This window comes from Pongo abelii, chromosome 2 (assembly GCF_028885655.2).
Source record: "Pongo abelii isolate AG06213 chromosome 2, NHGRI_mPonAbe1-v2.0_pri, whole genome shotgun sequence".
NCBI lineage: Eukaryota > Metazoa > Chordata > Mammalia > Primates > Hominidae > Pongo > Pongo abelii.
This window is the reverse complement of record NC_085928.1, coordinates 164023694-164039279: the sequence shown is the minus strand read 5'-3', so window position 1 is coordinate 164039279 and position 15586 is coordinate 164023694. Positions and strand designations below refer to the sequence as shown.

At 38.9% G+C, this 15586-nt stretch overlaps 1 protein-coding gene across 1 annotated transcript in view; it reads left to right on the top strand.

The window, feature by feature from the left end:
* The first annotated feature begins 4753 nt into the window (after window positions 1–4753).
* Window positions 4754–15586, top strand: part of DHX36 (DEAH-box helicase 36) — a 51215-nt gene continuing 40382 nt past the window's right edge. Inside the window, exons 1-3 of the mRNA XM_024244958.2 lie at window positions 4754–5135; window positions 13149–13273; window positions 14028–14262. Of these exons, the coding sequence (XP_024100726.2) occupies window positions 4887–5135; window positions 13149–13273; window positions 14028–14262 (609 nt within the window). The 5' untranslated portion in view covers window positions 4754–4886. The remainder of the gene's footprint in view (window positions 5136–13148; window positions 13274–14027; window positions 14263–15586) is intronic.

The window sequence follows — 15586 nt, the reverse complement described above, 5'->3', positions numbered from 1 at the left end:
AAGCCTAAAGGCTTGAGAACCAAGAGTGCTGATGTCCAAGAACAGGAGATGGATGTCATAGCTCAAGAGGAGAGAGTAAATTAGCCTTCCACCTTTTCATTCTACTTGGGCCCTTAATGGATTGGATGAAGCACACTTATATTGATGAAGGTGATCTTCTTTACTCAGTCTATGAATTCAAATGCTAATCCCTTCCAGAAACACCCTCACAGACCTACCTAGAAATAATGTTTTACCGGCTCTCTGAGCATCCCTTAGCCCAATTAAGTTGACACATAAAATTACTTATCACATCAGCTGATTAGCAACCTTACTTTGCCCTGGCCATGTAATATATTCACAGTTTCCAGGGAGTTTCCATGAACATCTCAGCCAGGCACAGTGACTCACACCTGTAATCTCAGCACTTTGGGAGGTTGAGGTGTGAGGATCACTTGATCCCAGAAGTTCAAGACCAGCCTGGGCAACATAGCAATACCTCATCTCTACAGATAATAATAAAAAAAAAAATAGCCAGGCATGGTGGTGTACACCTGCAGTCCTAGCTACTTGGAAGGCTGAGGTGAGAGGATTGCTTGAGTCTGGGAGGTCAAGGCTGTAATGAGCCATGGTCATGCAACTGTACTCCATCCTGGGCAACAGAGTGAGAGCCCACCTCAAAAAAAAAAAAAAGAAAGAAAAAAAAAGACAACGACATCTTTGGGGCCATTATTCTGCCACAAATGCCTGTCACCTAGTCTAATACCTAGCAAATGCTAAGTGAGAAATAAACACTAATTCTCTTCCCCTCTGACTCTCCGTATTAGTCTGTTTGTGTTGTCATAACAAAACGCCACAGCCTGGGCAGCCAAAACAACAGAAATGTGTTTCTTAAAGTCTGGAAACTAGGAAGTCCAAGATCAAGGTGCCAGCTAATCCAGTTCCTAATGAGAGCTGTCAGTGAAGAGCCAAACTCTAAAACATTTGAAGAGATTTATTCTGTGCCAGATGCTAATGTCCATGGCCTGTGACACAGTCCCAGGAGATACTGAGAACATGTGTCCAAGGTAGTCAGGGTACAGCTTTGTTCTATATATTTTAAGGAGACATAAAACATCAATCAATACATGTAAGATGTACATTGATTCCATCTGGAAAGGTGGGGCAACTCAAAGGAGGAGGGAGTTTTCCAGGTCATAGGTGAATTCAAAGATTTTCTGATTGATTGAAAGAGTTTATCTAAAGACCTAGAAACAACAGAAGGGACCGTCTGGGTTAAGATAAGGACTTGTGGAGACCAACGTTCTTATTATACTGATAAAATCTCCAAGGTAGCAGGCTTCAGAAAGAATAGATTGTAAATATTTCTTATTCAACTTAAAAAGGTTCCAGACTCTTAGTTAATCCTCTCCTGGATCCTGGAGAAGAAATGGAAAGGGAAGGAGATTCTCTACAGAATGTAGATTTTCCCCACGAGAGACAGCTTTGAAGGGCCATTTCAAAATATGTCAAAAAAATATATTTTGGGGTAAAATGCTTTCTTTCAGGGCCTACTACTATGTTGATATCATATTGCTACAAAGAGTCTGTTCTGTCAGTCTTAAGGTCTCTGCTTCAATGTTAATACTGGTCAGCTGTACCTGAGTCCAAAGGAAGGAAGGTATAATGAGGCATGTCCAACCTCCCATTCCCGTCATGGCCTGACCAAGTCAGGTTCACTTTAAGATGCTCTTGGCTTAGAGGATGGGTCCATTCAGTTGGTTGGGAGGGCTTCCAATTTTATTTTGGGGCAAGGTGTGGTGGCTCACACATGTAATCCCAGCACTTTGGGAGGCCAAGACAGGAGGATTGCTTAAGCCCAGGAGTTCAAGGCCAGACCAGCCAAAATAGGAAGACCCCATCTCTACCAATTTTTTTTTTAATTAGCTGGGTGTGGCAGTACATGTCTATGGTCCCAGCTACCTTAGGGGGCTAAGGTTGGAGGATCGCTTGAACCAGGGATGTTGGGGCTGCAGTGAGCCATGATCATGCCACTGCACTCCATCCTAGGCAACAGAGACTCCATCTCAAAAAAAAAAAAAAATTATTTTTGGTTTACAGAGCTATTCCTGGAGCATAGATGGCTGTTTTGTCCTCACATGGCCTTTCCTCTGAGAGGGAGGAACAAGCTCTCTGATGTCTCTTTTTAAAGGGCACTAAACCTATTATCAGGATCTCGCCTTTATGACCTCATTTTGCTTTAATTACATTTTTTAGAGGCCTCTTCTACAGCCACATTGGGAGTTAGGGCTTCATCATGAATTTTGCATGAACACAAAGATATTTAGCCCATAACACTCTCACCATTTTCTTCCCACTTTGCCCCTATCATCTTCAATATGCCTACTCAATCTCATCTCTTAGACAATTGACATAGTTTTCATATCAGGAGTGCCCAATTGGGATGCTTTTATAGAAACTATTCATTCCTATGGCCTTAATCACATGAGCCAAGGACTCCCAAAACATGCAATTTCAGTCTACTCTCTGTGCTTTTAACTTTTCAACTTTTCTTTTCTTTGTTTTTTTTTTTTTGACAGAGTCTAGCTCTGTTGCCCAGGCTGGTGTGCAATGGGACAATCTCGGCTCACCGCAACCTCCATCTCCTGGGTTCAAGTGATTCTCCTGCCTCAGCCTCCCAAGTAGCTGGGATTACAGACATGCACCACCATGCACGGCTAATTTTTATATTTTTAGTAGAGACAGGGTTTCGCCATGTTGGCCAGGCTGGTCTCAAACTCCTGGCCTCAAGTGATCTGCCCACCTTGGCCTCCCAAAGTACTGGGATAACAGGTGTGAGCCACCACACCTGGCCTCTGTGCTTTTAATTCTTACAGCCTGCTTTCCAGATACTCCATTTGTATGTTTCATAAGTTCCTCAAAGTCTACATGTACAAATAAAACACATTAACTTGCCCTGCCCCTCAACCCCAAAATGTTTCTTGTCCTGTGTTTCTCATCTCAGGATATAATGTGCTTCCCCATGGGTTAATGATTCAAATCTTAAACTTGGAGTCATTTAACCCTTCCAATTCTCCGCATTCAATGAATCATCAAATTTAAGTAATTTTACCTTCTAATGTCTCCTGATTCCAATTCTTTCCACGTGTAATGCCCTGTCATCCCATTTTGCCTCCCCTACATCACATTAACTAGTTTCCCTGTATCCACTCTTGTCTCTGCTATTTATTTCTAATTGAAGCAGTCAAAATAATCACTGCTCTGCTTAAAACATATCACTGTTCTTTAAGTGGCACATAAGGTTGTCCATAATCAGACCCCTATCTACCTCTTTGGCCTTCCCCATCAGCCTTTAAGATTCAGCGTAGTTGTTTGAGTTCTCCAATGTCTCACATCATTATCTGTCTTTACACATTGTTCCTTTCACCTGTCATACTTTTCTTCTGCCCATTAGTCTGGCAAAAGTCTACTTATCTCAAAAGCTGTTGCATGACTCACCTAACTCCAAAATTAAATTCTTTTGCTGTAGTATCTCATGGCTCTTAGGGAGGAAATACATTTTGTCTACTTTCTTAGATTCAGTGTTTGCAGGCCCCAGACTTAAAGTGACAAAACAGATTAGCAAGAGAGAAGACAGACTTAACCACATACATAATAGAGTTCACAGAAAAAGGTGATTCAGGGAGGCAGAGTTCTGACTTATCTACCATCTTAAAAGGGGAAGGGAAGGGGAAAACAGCACTTATGGAAAAAACAAATGACTTTTAGTAAAAATAAATGACACCTTAAAACAGATGCCAGATATGATAGCTTTGTGACAATGTCTATTCAATTGTGTTGCCAGCTTCTAACCTCCAGTGATAAGAGTCAGTCTTTCTGGGTTTCCCTCCCAGGGAGGAGCTTGATTTAAATTCTTCCGTGTGGTTCTGCATTTAGACAGGTAGATTTCAGAAACTCAAATGTCTTTGCTCAAAATAATTTTTAGGCCACAGTGGTGCATTGTAGACCCCTTCCTGGCATACAGCATTTCCCTTTCTTAATTCACTGCAGAAAGATAGCCTTTGTCTTTCCCTTAAGACTGTAGGCAAATAAAAGCTCATGCCATACTTGCTTTGTTCAGTGAGTATTCCCAGCACCTTTACATGAGCTGGATATCTCCTGGTGAACATCCAAGCCTGTGTGGCCCAATTACTTGATTATTCAAGAACAGCTTGTACAAAACATTCAATGTGCTGGTTAATAAACAGTATGTGGCTTCATATGAACACATGAATCTTCAAAGTAGTATATTTACATTGCCTAAGAGCTCTGCACTGAATTTGGGTAGACACGCTCATCTTAACACTACTGGATAAATAGTGTTAAGTAAATAGTGTTAAGTAAATAGTGACAATACTTTCAAGGAGGTAAGGGTATTTTAAATTACATATCAGAAAAGTTGTCAGGCTGTTTTTAAGACTAGAAGAACTCATTTTTTAGAGACTTTTCTTCAGAAGATGGCGAATTGATCCACGGGTTCTTTTGTTTCAATCAACGTTTACTACCCTAGGACCTAAGTGCAAGAAAACTGCGCATTTTACCAGGAATAAGAAAGTAAAACCCAAAAGCTATTGGCTCACTTGCTGGGCCCAGGGAAGAAAATCTAGGAGCATTTGGCTGACTGTTGCTCCAGAGGTACAAAGATAAACAACCCGGGTACTCAGACTGAACCTGACCCCCGCCACCCTCCAGACCACCGGGGTCGTCCCCCCGTGACGTCACCAGAAACCATTGCTTGTGACGCTAAATGGCCCGCCCCCTTGCGCGGCGCTACGGAAGCAAAACGGAAGTGGGCGCACAGTGGCTTCCGGGCCCGGACGCCATTTCCAGCAGTTGCTGGTTCTGACGGGTTGTAGTCCGCCAGGACAATGAGCTATGACTACCATCAGAACTGGGGCCGTGATGGGGGTCCCCGCAGCTCCGGTGGGGGCTATGGAGGGGGGCCAGCAGGGGGTCATGGAGGGAACCGAGGCTCCGGAGGAGGCGGCGGCGGCGGCGGCGGAGGGGGTGGTCGAGGCGGCAGGGGCCGGCATCCCGGGCACCTGAAAGGCCGCGAAATCGGCATGTGGTACGCGAAGAAACAGGGGCAGAAGAACAAGGAAGCGGAGAGGCAAGAGGTAATCTCGGATTCGATAGTGGAGGGGATGAGGCAGCACAGGTTTTCTTCTCTCTCCCGCTGCCCCCTTTTTCCTGGTTTTGTTTCTTAAGTGATGCACGTGCTTTGTGAAATGTAAATGAGGCGCAAATATATTATGCTGGCGCTCCCCGTAGTGGGTGTACTGCGTAACATTAGCCATGCGCATCTGACCAAAAACAGGCAGGATTTATGCAGGCTGAATATGTACTTTGCTTAAAGGACTTGAGAACTGTGACAAAGCAAATGTTAAGTTCACGTTCCAACCGAAATTAACTTTATTAGGAGTGTCGTTGTCGTATCTCTAGCCGTCCTTTCCCTTAGAATAATAATTGTCACTTTAAGGTCTTTGCCTGGTGAAGAAGCACATAGCGACCTTTCTACATTTGAGATAGATTTGCGCGGAACAAAAGCAGGCAGACACTGTTTTGGATGTGGATCGTTCAGAAAAATAGTCCATCTTTTATTATTAGTGTTAAAATTATCCGCAAACCTAGGTTTTTGTTTTTTTGTTTTTTATGTTGGGGTGGAGAAATTTCTATTGATTAGCAGCTTCTCTTTGAAAAGGAAAATGAAAGGAATCTCCAGAGATGATTTGGCTTACTCTCCTCTCTTCAGGTGATTGTCAGGTTGATTTGTATCTTAAAGGTCTGTAGTAAAGGAAACAAAGTTCTCTGAGTGACTAATAAATAAAACTCTAATAAAAAATAATTTTTATCATTAAGCGGGAACTTTCTTAGTATAGGCCTTTGGTGACTTTTTAAAAGCACCTTATAACATGTATTATAGAGTGTAATTAGATCATCATTTAGGCAACTTTTTTTTTTAAAGACAGGCTCTCACTCTGTCGCCCAGGCTGGAGTGCAGTGGCGCGATCTCAGCTCACTGCATCCTCCGCCTCCCAAGTTCAAGCGATTCTCCTGCCTCAGCCTCACGAGTAGCTGGGATTACAGGCGTCCGCCACCACCTCCGGCTAATTTTTGTATTTATAGTAGAGACGGGGTTTCACCATGTTGGCCAGGTTGGTCTCGAACTCCTGACCTCAGGTGATCCACCCGCCTCGGCCTCCCAAAGTGCTGGGATTACAGGCGTGAGCCACCACCCCCGGCCTAGACTACTATTTTTAAACCATTCCATTTTTTTTATTTCTTTCAACCATGTCATGTTCATTCAGGTGTTTTGGGGGCCTTATCCATTTATCTTCATAATTTAAACTTTTCTTTAAAAAACAAATCCACTTATTTTACAGCCCTAAATTAAGTTTTTTGTTGGGCATACTGGCTTGAAAATCAGGATACGGACGTCTAAGTAACTTTACAACTTTTATTTATTAAGGCTCTGTTTCAAACAAGGTTTTGTGCATATTGCTCCAGGGACTTGAAGAAATGTATTCAAAGAGCTTACAGTCTAGCTGAGAAAATAATACCTAAACAGATGAAAAGTTAAATAAGTCAGGAAAAAATGTTCATTATTGTTTCCACATGAAGGGTATAGCCAGTTGTGCAGTGGATGTTGTGAATGGAACTTTTGATTTCTACTTGCGTTCCCATCCTCCTTTTAGTGGTGACACGACCATTTATTCACTTGCCAAGGCCAAATGAGATTTATCTTTGCTTCTTTCCCTTCATTTCAGCAAATGTCTGCCTTGTTAATATATCCCAATCTAACCACTTATCTCCAGAGTAATTACCATAATAGATCAAGCCACTGTTTGTTTCTGTTCTTGCCTTCTAACTAGTCATCTAGCTTCCATTCCTTCTCTGCATTGTGTGTGCTTTACAGAGCCGCCTATGGTGATCTTTTAAAAGGAAAAATTAGATCATTTTATTCCCTAATTCACAACTTGAGATTGGAAGTCATGTCACTTCTGTCTCAGTCTGATATATTTCAGTTGCATCTTGACATGTTTTCTGGAAATCTTGGTAATACGGCTTCAACGTAACAGGTTTACCACTGTGCACATTTCTCTGAGTCCATGTCTCCAGTCTGATATAATTATAGTTTTTTAAAGCATACTTTATTTTTACTTTTTATTACAGTGTCATACTGTTCTCCTGTCCAAAATGTACCTTTCTTTCTCGTTTAAATAGGAGTATTTTTCAATGGGCTTGTCCCAGCTCTTCTTTGACCACCTTTAGCTTGATATCATTGTTTCCCAGTCAGAATTTTGGTAGCTTTTACTTTTAAAGTCATGTCATGTGTTTTCAAAATGAAGACTTTTTTTTTTTTTTTTTTGAGTTGGAGTGTCACTGTGTCGCCCAGCTTGGAGTGCAGTGGTGTGATCTCGGCTCACTGCACCCTGTGCCTCCTGAGTAGCTGAGATTACAGGTGTGCACCACCACACTTGGCTAATTTTTGTATTTTTAGAAGAGACAGCGTTTTGCCATGTTGGCCAGGCTCGTCTTGAGCTGCTGACCTCAGGTGATCCACCAGCCCCGGCCTCCCAAAGTGCTGGGATTACAGGCGTGAGCCATGGCGCCTGGCTGAAAATGAATGCATTCTAATGATACATTCTTGAACAAATGTTCTTTCAACAAATGTTTATTGAGGACATTATTTTTGTGACAGTATCTTAAGCACTGTATTAATTAATAAAATAGATATAGACTCTACAGAGATTGTGGTGTGTTTGGAGCGATAAATAGAATACAATATTAAGGTATTAGAGAATATGGGCTATCACCTAACTCAGAACAAGGTATTTTAGAAGATTTTTCAGGGACAGTAACCCTTAAGCTGAAACTTGAAAGATAGCAAAGTGAATGTACGTGTGTGTGTTTGAAGTTTGGGGTTTGGAAAAGATTCCAGGCAAAGGCAGTAGCATGTGCCATAACATAGAGATCAAGGAAGCACATGTTCAGTTCGAGAAACTGGAAAAGATAAGAACATGGATGTGGAGTGTATTGAGATGAGGTTAGGGTAGTCAATTTCAAACTTGTTGGCCACTTTGCCCAAAAAGGAATATATTTGAATTTACAAGCCAGTACACACATATGTATAACTAGATGAAAAGTTTTGTAAAATAATATTTAATTATCTGCACATTGCTTTGAGGTTTTTTTGTTTTTGAACTTCTCTATTCTCTTTTTATTAATGCTGGTCATGATCCTTTAATATAATTTCAGAAACAGCAATTTGAAAATCTCTGGGCTAGAAAAATATGTGGGGCCTTGAGATACATTGAGTCTTTCTATGGACTGTAGCAAGTCATTAAAACATTTTAAACAAAGAATGAAATGACTGGATTTTAAATGTTTAAATTCACTCTGGTAGCAGTATAAGGAATGGATTGAAGAGAGGCAGTCCTGGTTCAGGGGGACCAGTTAAGTAGCCCTTGCAGTAACTAAGGTGAGAAATGACAGCTTGAATTAGCACGTTGGCAGTGGAGATGGAGGGAAGTGGACAGATTAAAGTGATTTAGGAGGTAGACTCAAAATGATTTTGTGATGTATTTTATCTGAAGGGACGAGTGCAGTGTTAATGATGACTCTTTTATGCCTATCTGTAAGGATCAGGCTTGTTGGAAGAAGGTGATAGGCTCAGCTATGGACACTATGAGTTTGATATTGTTGTAGGGCATACAAATGAGGATTTGCAGGAGGGAGAGGGCGGTGTAGATCTGATGCCTAGAAAAATCTAGACTGGAAATAAGTATTTGACAGTTAATGGGCTCATGGGTAGTAGTTGGAGTGTGGGAGTGAACAGTCAGAAACATAGTGGGGCCGGCCTGAATTCTATAGACCATTGCTTCTCAGACTTGAATGTGTATAGGAATCACCTGACATCTTGTTAAAATGTAAGACACTGGTGGGATCAGAGATTCGACTTTCGTTACAGGCTCCCAGGTGATGCCAGTGTTGCCGGTCTGTAGATCACTCAGGCTGTCAAATCCGGAAAATGAAAATTTAAGGGACAGGCTGAGGAAAAGAAGGTTACAAAAGAATCTAGGAAGGATCAGCCAGAGAAGAGAAAAATAAGGTGCGTGTTGTTTTGAAATCTAAGAGTAGTGTTTAAAGGAGAGACGAGCGTATCAACAACAAGAAGTAATTGATACTGGCAAGCATGCACAAATGATGTAAGAACAGAGAATGTCTATTGGATGTATCAGCAAGGTTGTTGATGATCTTAGTGGGAATCTTTCTGTGGCATTGTGGAAGTAAAAGCCAGATTGCAGTAGGGTGGCAAGTGAAACAGAGATTAAGAAGTAGAACATTTTCCAGCAGTTTTGCTGTGAAGATGAGGAAGAAAAATAGTGCCGTAGCTGATAGGGGTAGGGGAATTCTCGAGAGGGTTTTTTGTTTTTGTTGTTTCTAAGGTGAAGAGATTTGACCATGTTCATGCCCTGAGGGAAGCACCCAGTGAAGAGGAAATCAAAGTGGGCCAAATTATGCTGCAGTAATAACCAACCCCCAAATCTTAATGGTTTATAACAAGCAAGGTTTGATTTTCTACCACATTACTAAAAGAAGCAAACCAGAATATCGGTTGACTGCCTAATGTCTACTGGAGAGGTTAGAAATTTAGGAAAGCAAGGTAAATTTCAGTGAAGGAGGTGGCCCTGAGGACATGAAAGGAATTGGACTGCAGAGCTCAGGTTGAGGGGTTAGCCTTTAAAATGCACTTGTTTTATAACAAGAAAGAAAAGAGAAAAGGATAAATTCTGATACAGGTGGGTTTAGGTTTGGTGATAACCAACTGAGGACCTTTTCTTCTTAGGGCTTTTGTTTTGTGAAAAACTGCGTGTGAATGCTGAGGGCAAACAGAAAGGTGATATTGGCCTGTTACAGAGAATGGGGAGACAGTTTGAAGTAGTTGCAGATAATTAGAAAGCTGATAAGATAAATTTGATGGGCATCAGTTAGGGTTTCTTGCCGGGAACTGAAAACTAGAAGCAGGGTATTTGAGAATGTCCAAGAAAGTGGGAAATAATCAAAATTCTATGATAAAAGAAAATAGGCATGAAAAAAATGAGGTTTGAGATTCTCCAGACAAGGAGTGAAATAAAGTGAAGCATGGTAGAACTAGAAGAAGGTTGTTGAGGGGGAGAGAGGCAGCCTACAAAAAGGCAAGATCTAAGTTTGGAATTAAGGTACGTTCTCTGCTACCTGCAGCATCCAGAAACTCATTGTGGGGAGAACATCATTCAAAATACAAATGTTTTTATTTACAGTGTAAATTATATTTTCAAGGGCTAATCATGCATGTTCATTGTAAAAGATTCAGCCGTTCATTCCTTCCATTGACAGACTTCTCTGGGGCATATACCATGTGCTAGAATTATATCTGGTAGAGACACTGCAAAAAGTATAGGATATGGAGAGTGAATAACCTCTTTTCAAATTAATAGTAATGAAAACAAGATCCTACTACACAACTGACTTATTTAATACTTTGGTCATCTTTCCTGTTTGTATACTTGCAGAAAGATCTACCCATTGTTAACCACTGGGTGTACTACAATTCAGCGAATTCCTTATTGATTAGTAGATGCTTACTTGGTACATATGCATTGTGTAAGGTATCTTAAAGTCCCCCAACTGATGTTGACTTTTTAATGAAAACGAATTTTGTTGTGATAGTTTGGACTGAAAGATTGTGTAGATCTGTTTATTTTCTGTAGGCTGTTATCCAGTAATTCACCTTTCCTGGGGGTGTGAAATCTCATAAAATTAGAATAATCTTTTGTGCTGTTATGGGCAGGAGGTGGGCAATGTATTGTGAAATGTCAATCTAGGAAATTGTTTACTAAACAAAATACAGAGTAATGAGTTAACATGGAAAAGTGAGAACTGTAGGAATAGCAGATATAGGTTATATTCTAACTAAACAGATACATCAAGAAAGCTTAAGAGGACTTTTAGTAGAGACATTTTATATCCTGACAACTGAAATTAGCCACTCATTTTCACTTCAAAAAAGGAGGTAACATATAGTTCATTTACTTTGCTTCTTCAGGTTTGTTGTTTTATCACTGATTTCTTATTTTTATTACATTAGGTTATCCTCCTACCCATGTAAACTTATTTGAGCTTTCACAAAGCATGTAATACTGATTAGAATTAGAATGTCTTATAAAACCCTGTCTCTTGTCTTAAACATGCATATGTCTTGTTCTCCTGGGACACATACTCCTCCACCCACCCTGGGTTTTCAAACTTTATGTTAAACTTTGTTATGACCAGCTGTTTTGGTGTTTGTTTAATTGGGATAGAATACAGTGAAGAGAAGATAAGAGTTGCACTGTACAGAGTAAGGGAAGTATTTTGTGAAATTACTTACTTGTATATGTGTGTACTGGGTCATTAGTTTTACTGTGGATTGCTATGAAAAAAAAACAATTGAAATCTATTGCTCTAGATTTTACAGTATTTTACACATTGCTGTCTGCTTTCATCAGTCTCCTTACCCTAGCTCCTGCTTCCCTTTTTTCTCCCCAAAAATCAAAACCAAACCTCAAAAACCGAAATACCTTGAAGATCATTCCCAACTGCCTAGTTGTTGGATACAATAGTAATTTTTTCAGTTCTCTGCCTTAGTTACGTCCATTTTATACTTGTGAGTCCTTTTTTAACACCTGTCTTCACTTCATAGGAGTGGTTTGTCACTGTGTGCTCCTAGTCTTTTGTTTGTTCTCTTGATTATTCCTCTGACTTATTTTCTTGCCTTGGCCCCGTAAATGCCAGACTTGGTCAACCATCTGTCCTCATCTTTGGAGGTGGTATTATTTGTAAATTAAAAGAATTCCTGTGTCTCTGTGATTTCAACTTTTCAGAACACTCCAAAATTTCTATCGTAACTCTGAAAACAAAACCTCTCAGAGATCAATTTCCATATATTCATCTACCTAATCATTATTACAAGTCGGGAAATTTCATCATTGTTCTTAATTGCCTAAAATACAAACTTAGCATCCTATTTTGACCTCCATCACCACCACATGTACACAAAAATGTACAGTAACACAGAGCAGCCTCCTCCTAATGATTCATCTTACTGCTGCTCTCTCAGGATCCACCCTTGATTTTGAAAACAGTTGTCTTTGATTCTTTCTTCCTTTTTGTCTCTCCCCAACTTCCACCAAATAGTCATTAAGTCCTGTGGTTTCTTTCTTTCGATTTTTGACTGTTTTCATTTATACTTTTACCTTCCTCCTCCTTTGGTTGTTTAACCTAACACATTAATTTTCACCACTCCGCGTGTTTCCTTTTGCCTGCGGATTTATATGCATGTTAGAACCTAAGGTTTGTAGTCCCATAAATTTTGAAGAATCTGTTTTTCAACTTTTCAACTTACTATATCTAAATATAAAAGTCTCCAAAGAATTGGGTTTTGGCATTCATTGTCTTTTTTTTTTTTTCACCTTGGACATTTCTTAGATGCGTAAAGTTTCTGCAGTTTCATAGTTCACCAAGGACCTTTATCTTTGTCCAGTCTGTTGTGTTTTATTCTCATTCTTTGAAGCAACTGTGTCATTTGCCACATTGGATCACCTTATGAGTACTGATGAATTTTATTTACTCCTTCTGAGCTCAGCCTTACGTACCAATGTATTCTTCTGTTTAGTGTAAGAACTTTCAAATGTTCATTACAACCAAACTATTTCCAGTTTTCAACTTTTTTCGTAAACCATTTGAGTTTTAATAACTTTGAAATTTTAAGATAAGGAGAAATTCATAATAATTAGTATGTGAGGGTTGGGGGTAAGAGAACTAGAGTTGTAGGAAGAGACATAAATGAGCTTTCTTTGCCAATCATATTAGGGCTATTTTATAAATACTTGTTGGAAAAGGTCTAGAAGGATATGTACCAAAATTTTAACATTAGTTAATTAGGTCTAGGAAGGGGGGGATTGGGCTAGAGGACACGCGTGGATAACTTTCTTTTATATGTATTTGTTGAACATATATTACATAGCCTTTATTTTCTTTAGTATCAAATAATTTTTGCATATGCTTTCTTATGTTGACAAAGATGCTTTTTTCTTTGCACAAACTAGAGAGCTGTAGTACACATGGATGAACGACGAGAAGAACAAATTGTACAGTTACTGAATTCTGTTCAAGGGAAGAATGATAAAGAGTCGGAAGCACAAATATCCTGGTTTGCTCCTGAGGATCATGGGTACGACAAGAAATATTTTTTTAAAGAATAGGCAAAGAGTAACATTTTAATAATAAAAATAACATCTTTATTTTCTTCGATAAGTGAATTTTAACCTTGACGTACTTTTTTTCTTATGTAGATTAAACAGATTTAGAAAATGACTTTTAAAAATTTAGATGGCATGTTTCCATAGGAGAGCTAAATGGTATGAATAATAGTGTATCTGGATATGAGCTGTATTAAGCTGTTATTTTTCTCTCTACCTGTCCTCTTTATATTTATGAAATTATTCTGTCTGGGAGATCTGCAAGAAGTGAAATTGCTACTGTTTTAGAAAGATTACAAGAACTGTATCATTTAGAGGAAAAATTAGTACAAGTATTTCAAGGACTGTGTATTGTAGCATCCTATTTGTAGCTCAGAAAGGGTGGCAAGAAAAAAAGATGTTGTGACATAAAACAAGTTCGAGAAAACCAGAAAAAGAGAAACACTGTAAGTAACTGCAGTGAAGAAATGACTATTGTGTGGATTTTTATTTTTAACTACCACAGGGAATAACTTAATCTGGCAATATCTGTTTAAAGGGAAGAAAAATTTGAATTTATTATAAGAATCTAAGTATATTTTCATAATTACTGTACTAAGAAAAGCTTTGGGTTTGAATGACTTTGAAATATTTCAACAGCGTATTGTTTTGTTTTGTTTTGTTTTGTTCCAGGGTTTGAGTGGCTCTTCATCTGACCTTTCTTCCTTTCTTATTTTGTCAAAACAGATACGGTACTGAAGTTTCTACTAAGAACACACCACGCTCAGAGAAGAAACTTGACATCCAGGAAAAGAAGTTGATAAACCAAGAAAAAAAAAAGTTTAGAATCAGGAACAGATCATATATTGACCGAGATTCTGAGTATCTCTTGCAAGAAAATGAACCAGATGGAACTTTAGACCAAAAATTATTGGAAGATTTACAAAAGAAAAAAAATGACCTTCGGTATATTGAAATGCAGGTAGTAGAAAGATGTCAAAAAATATTTTGTCATTTTTTTCTTACACTTGATAAAAATGTATGTATGGTTAGAGGTAGCTGCATGGCATAGATCAGTGAGATCCTCAACAAGACATCCTCTGTGGGAATTACTTTCTTTTCGAATGGTAGAGAAAAGCAGTGGGAATGGAAGTTACACATAACCTACAGTATCTTATCTCATCCACAGAAGCGTATGTGGTGAGAAGAAATGTTTGAGAAATGCTAGTGCCAATGGAAAAAAAAACTTACTCTTCAGCTTTTCTAGGCCAGTTTAGTGAGGTGCCATGTGCAGTAAAGGCAGTTAAAATTGTAAAGCTTGTTCCAGATTACTTAATACATCTCCTTCTTTTTATAGATGATAAAATTAAATATTTCAAAAATTATGTGACGTGATGTGTTCACTAACATTTTAAATACAGGACTGTCACAACACCTGAGATCTCCTGAATTCTGATATTTTCTTTCTATGCTAGGCAAGATATTTTAAGGTCCCTTTCAGTTAAAACATAAAATCGTGTGATTTGTGGGGGTTCTAGAGATGTAATAAAGTGGTCGCATGTATGTATGTATATTTTTAAGAGAAATTACTGAGGAAACTCTGAGGGCCGTGTCTTTAATATGTAAATACGTACTGCTGTCTTTGATAAAGGAAGGATGTAGCACCTCCTATAGGAAAGAAAGGATCCCTTGGCTCACTGATGAAAGCTGAATTTCCTTAATAGGAAAGAAAGGATCCATTGACTATTACTGATGAAAGTTGGATTTCCGTATTAGAATAGATAAGCTGAGGTTGTCCAGGGCCAAATTGTGTAGCTCTTTGATGCCTGTTGGGTAAAAATGTGATTTGAAAATGGAGGAAATTTCAGGATGAATTAATTCAGAATCTTCTGGTTGAGAAGAGCTGCTTTAACAGCCTTAACAAGGGGAATTAGTGTCTTTCTCTTTGCTGTATATGGTGGACAGAACTCATATACTAAAGATGGGTGATTGATCTAGTTCAGAGAAAGAAAGAAATGTGTAAAACGTTTAAAAAGTTGGTGGTCTTCCTATTTCCCATATGTTGTCATAAATGCTTCATGTGTACTACATTATTTAAGCTTCTCAACAACCTTGAATAAGAGACTACATGTCGGTTGTAGATGAGGAAAAAGATTTAAGTTAAGTGACCTACCTAAGGTTGCATAGCTCATAATAGAATCAGATCTAAAATTCAGCTGTGTTTAAGAACTCAGCTTTTTAATCATTTTTAGCATGTGCAATATTTTTTCTTTATGTTCTTTAATAAACATTAATTTTCTACTTAC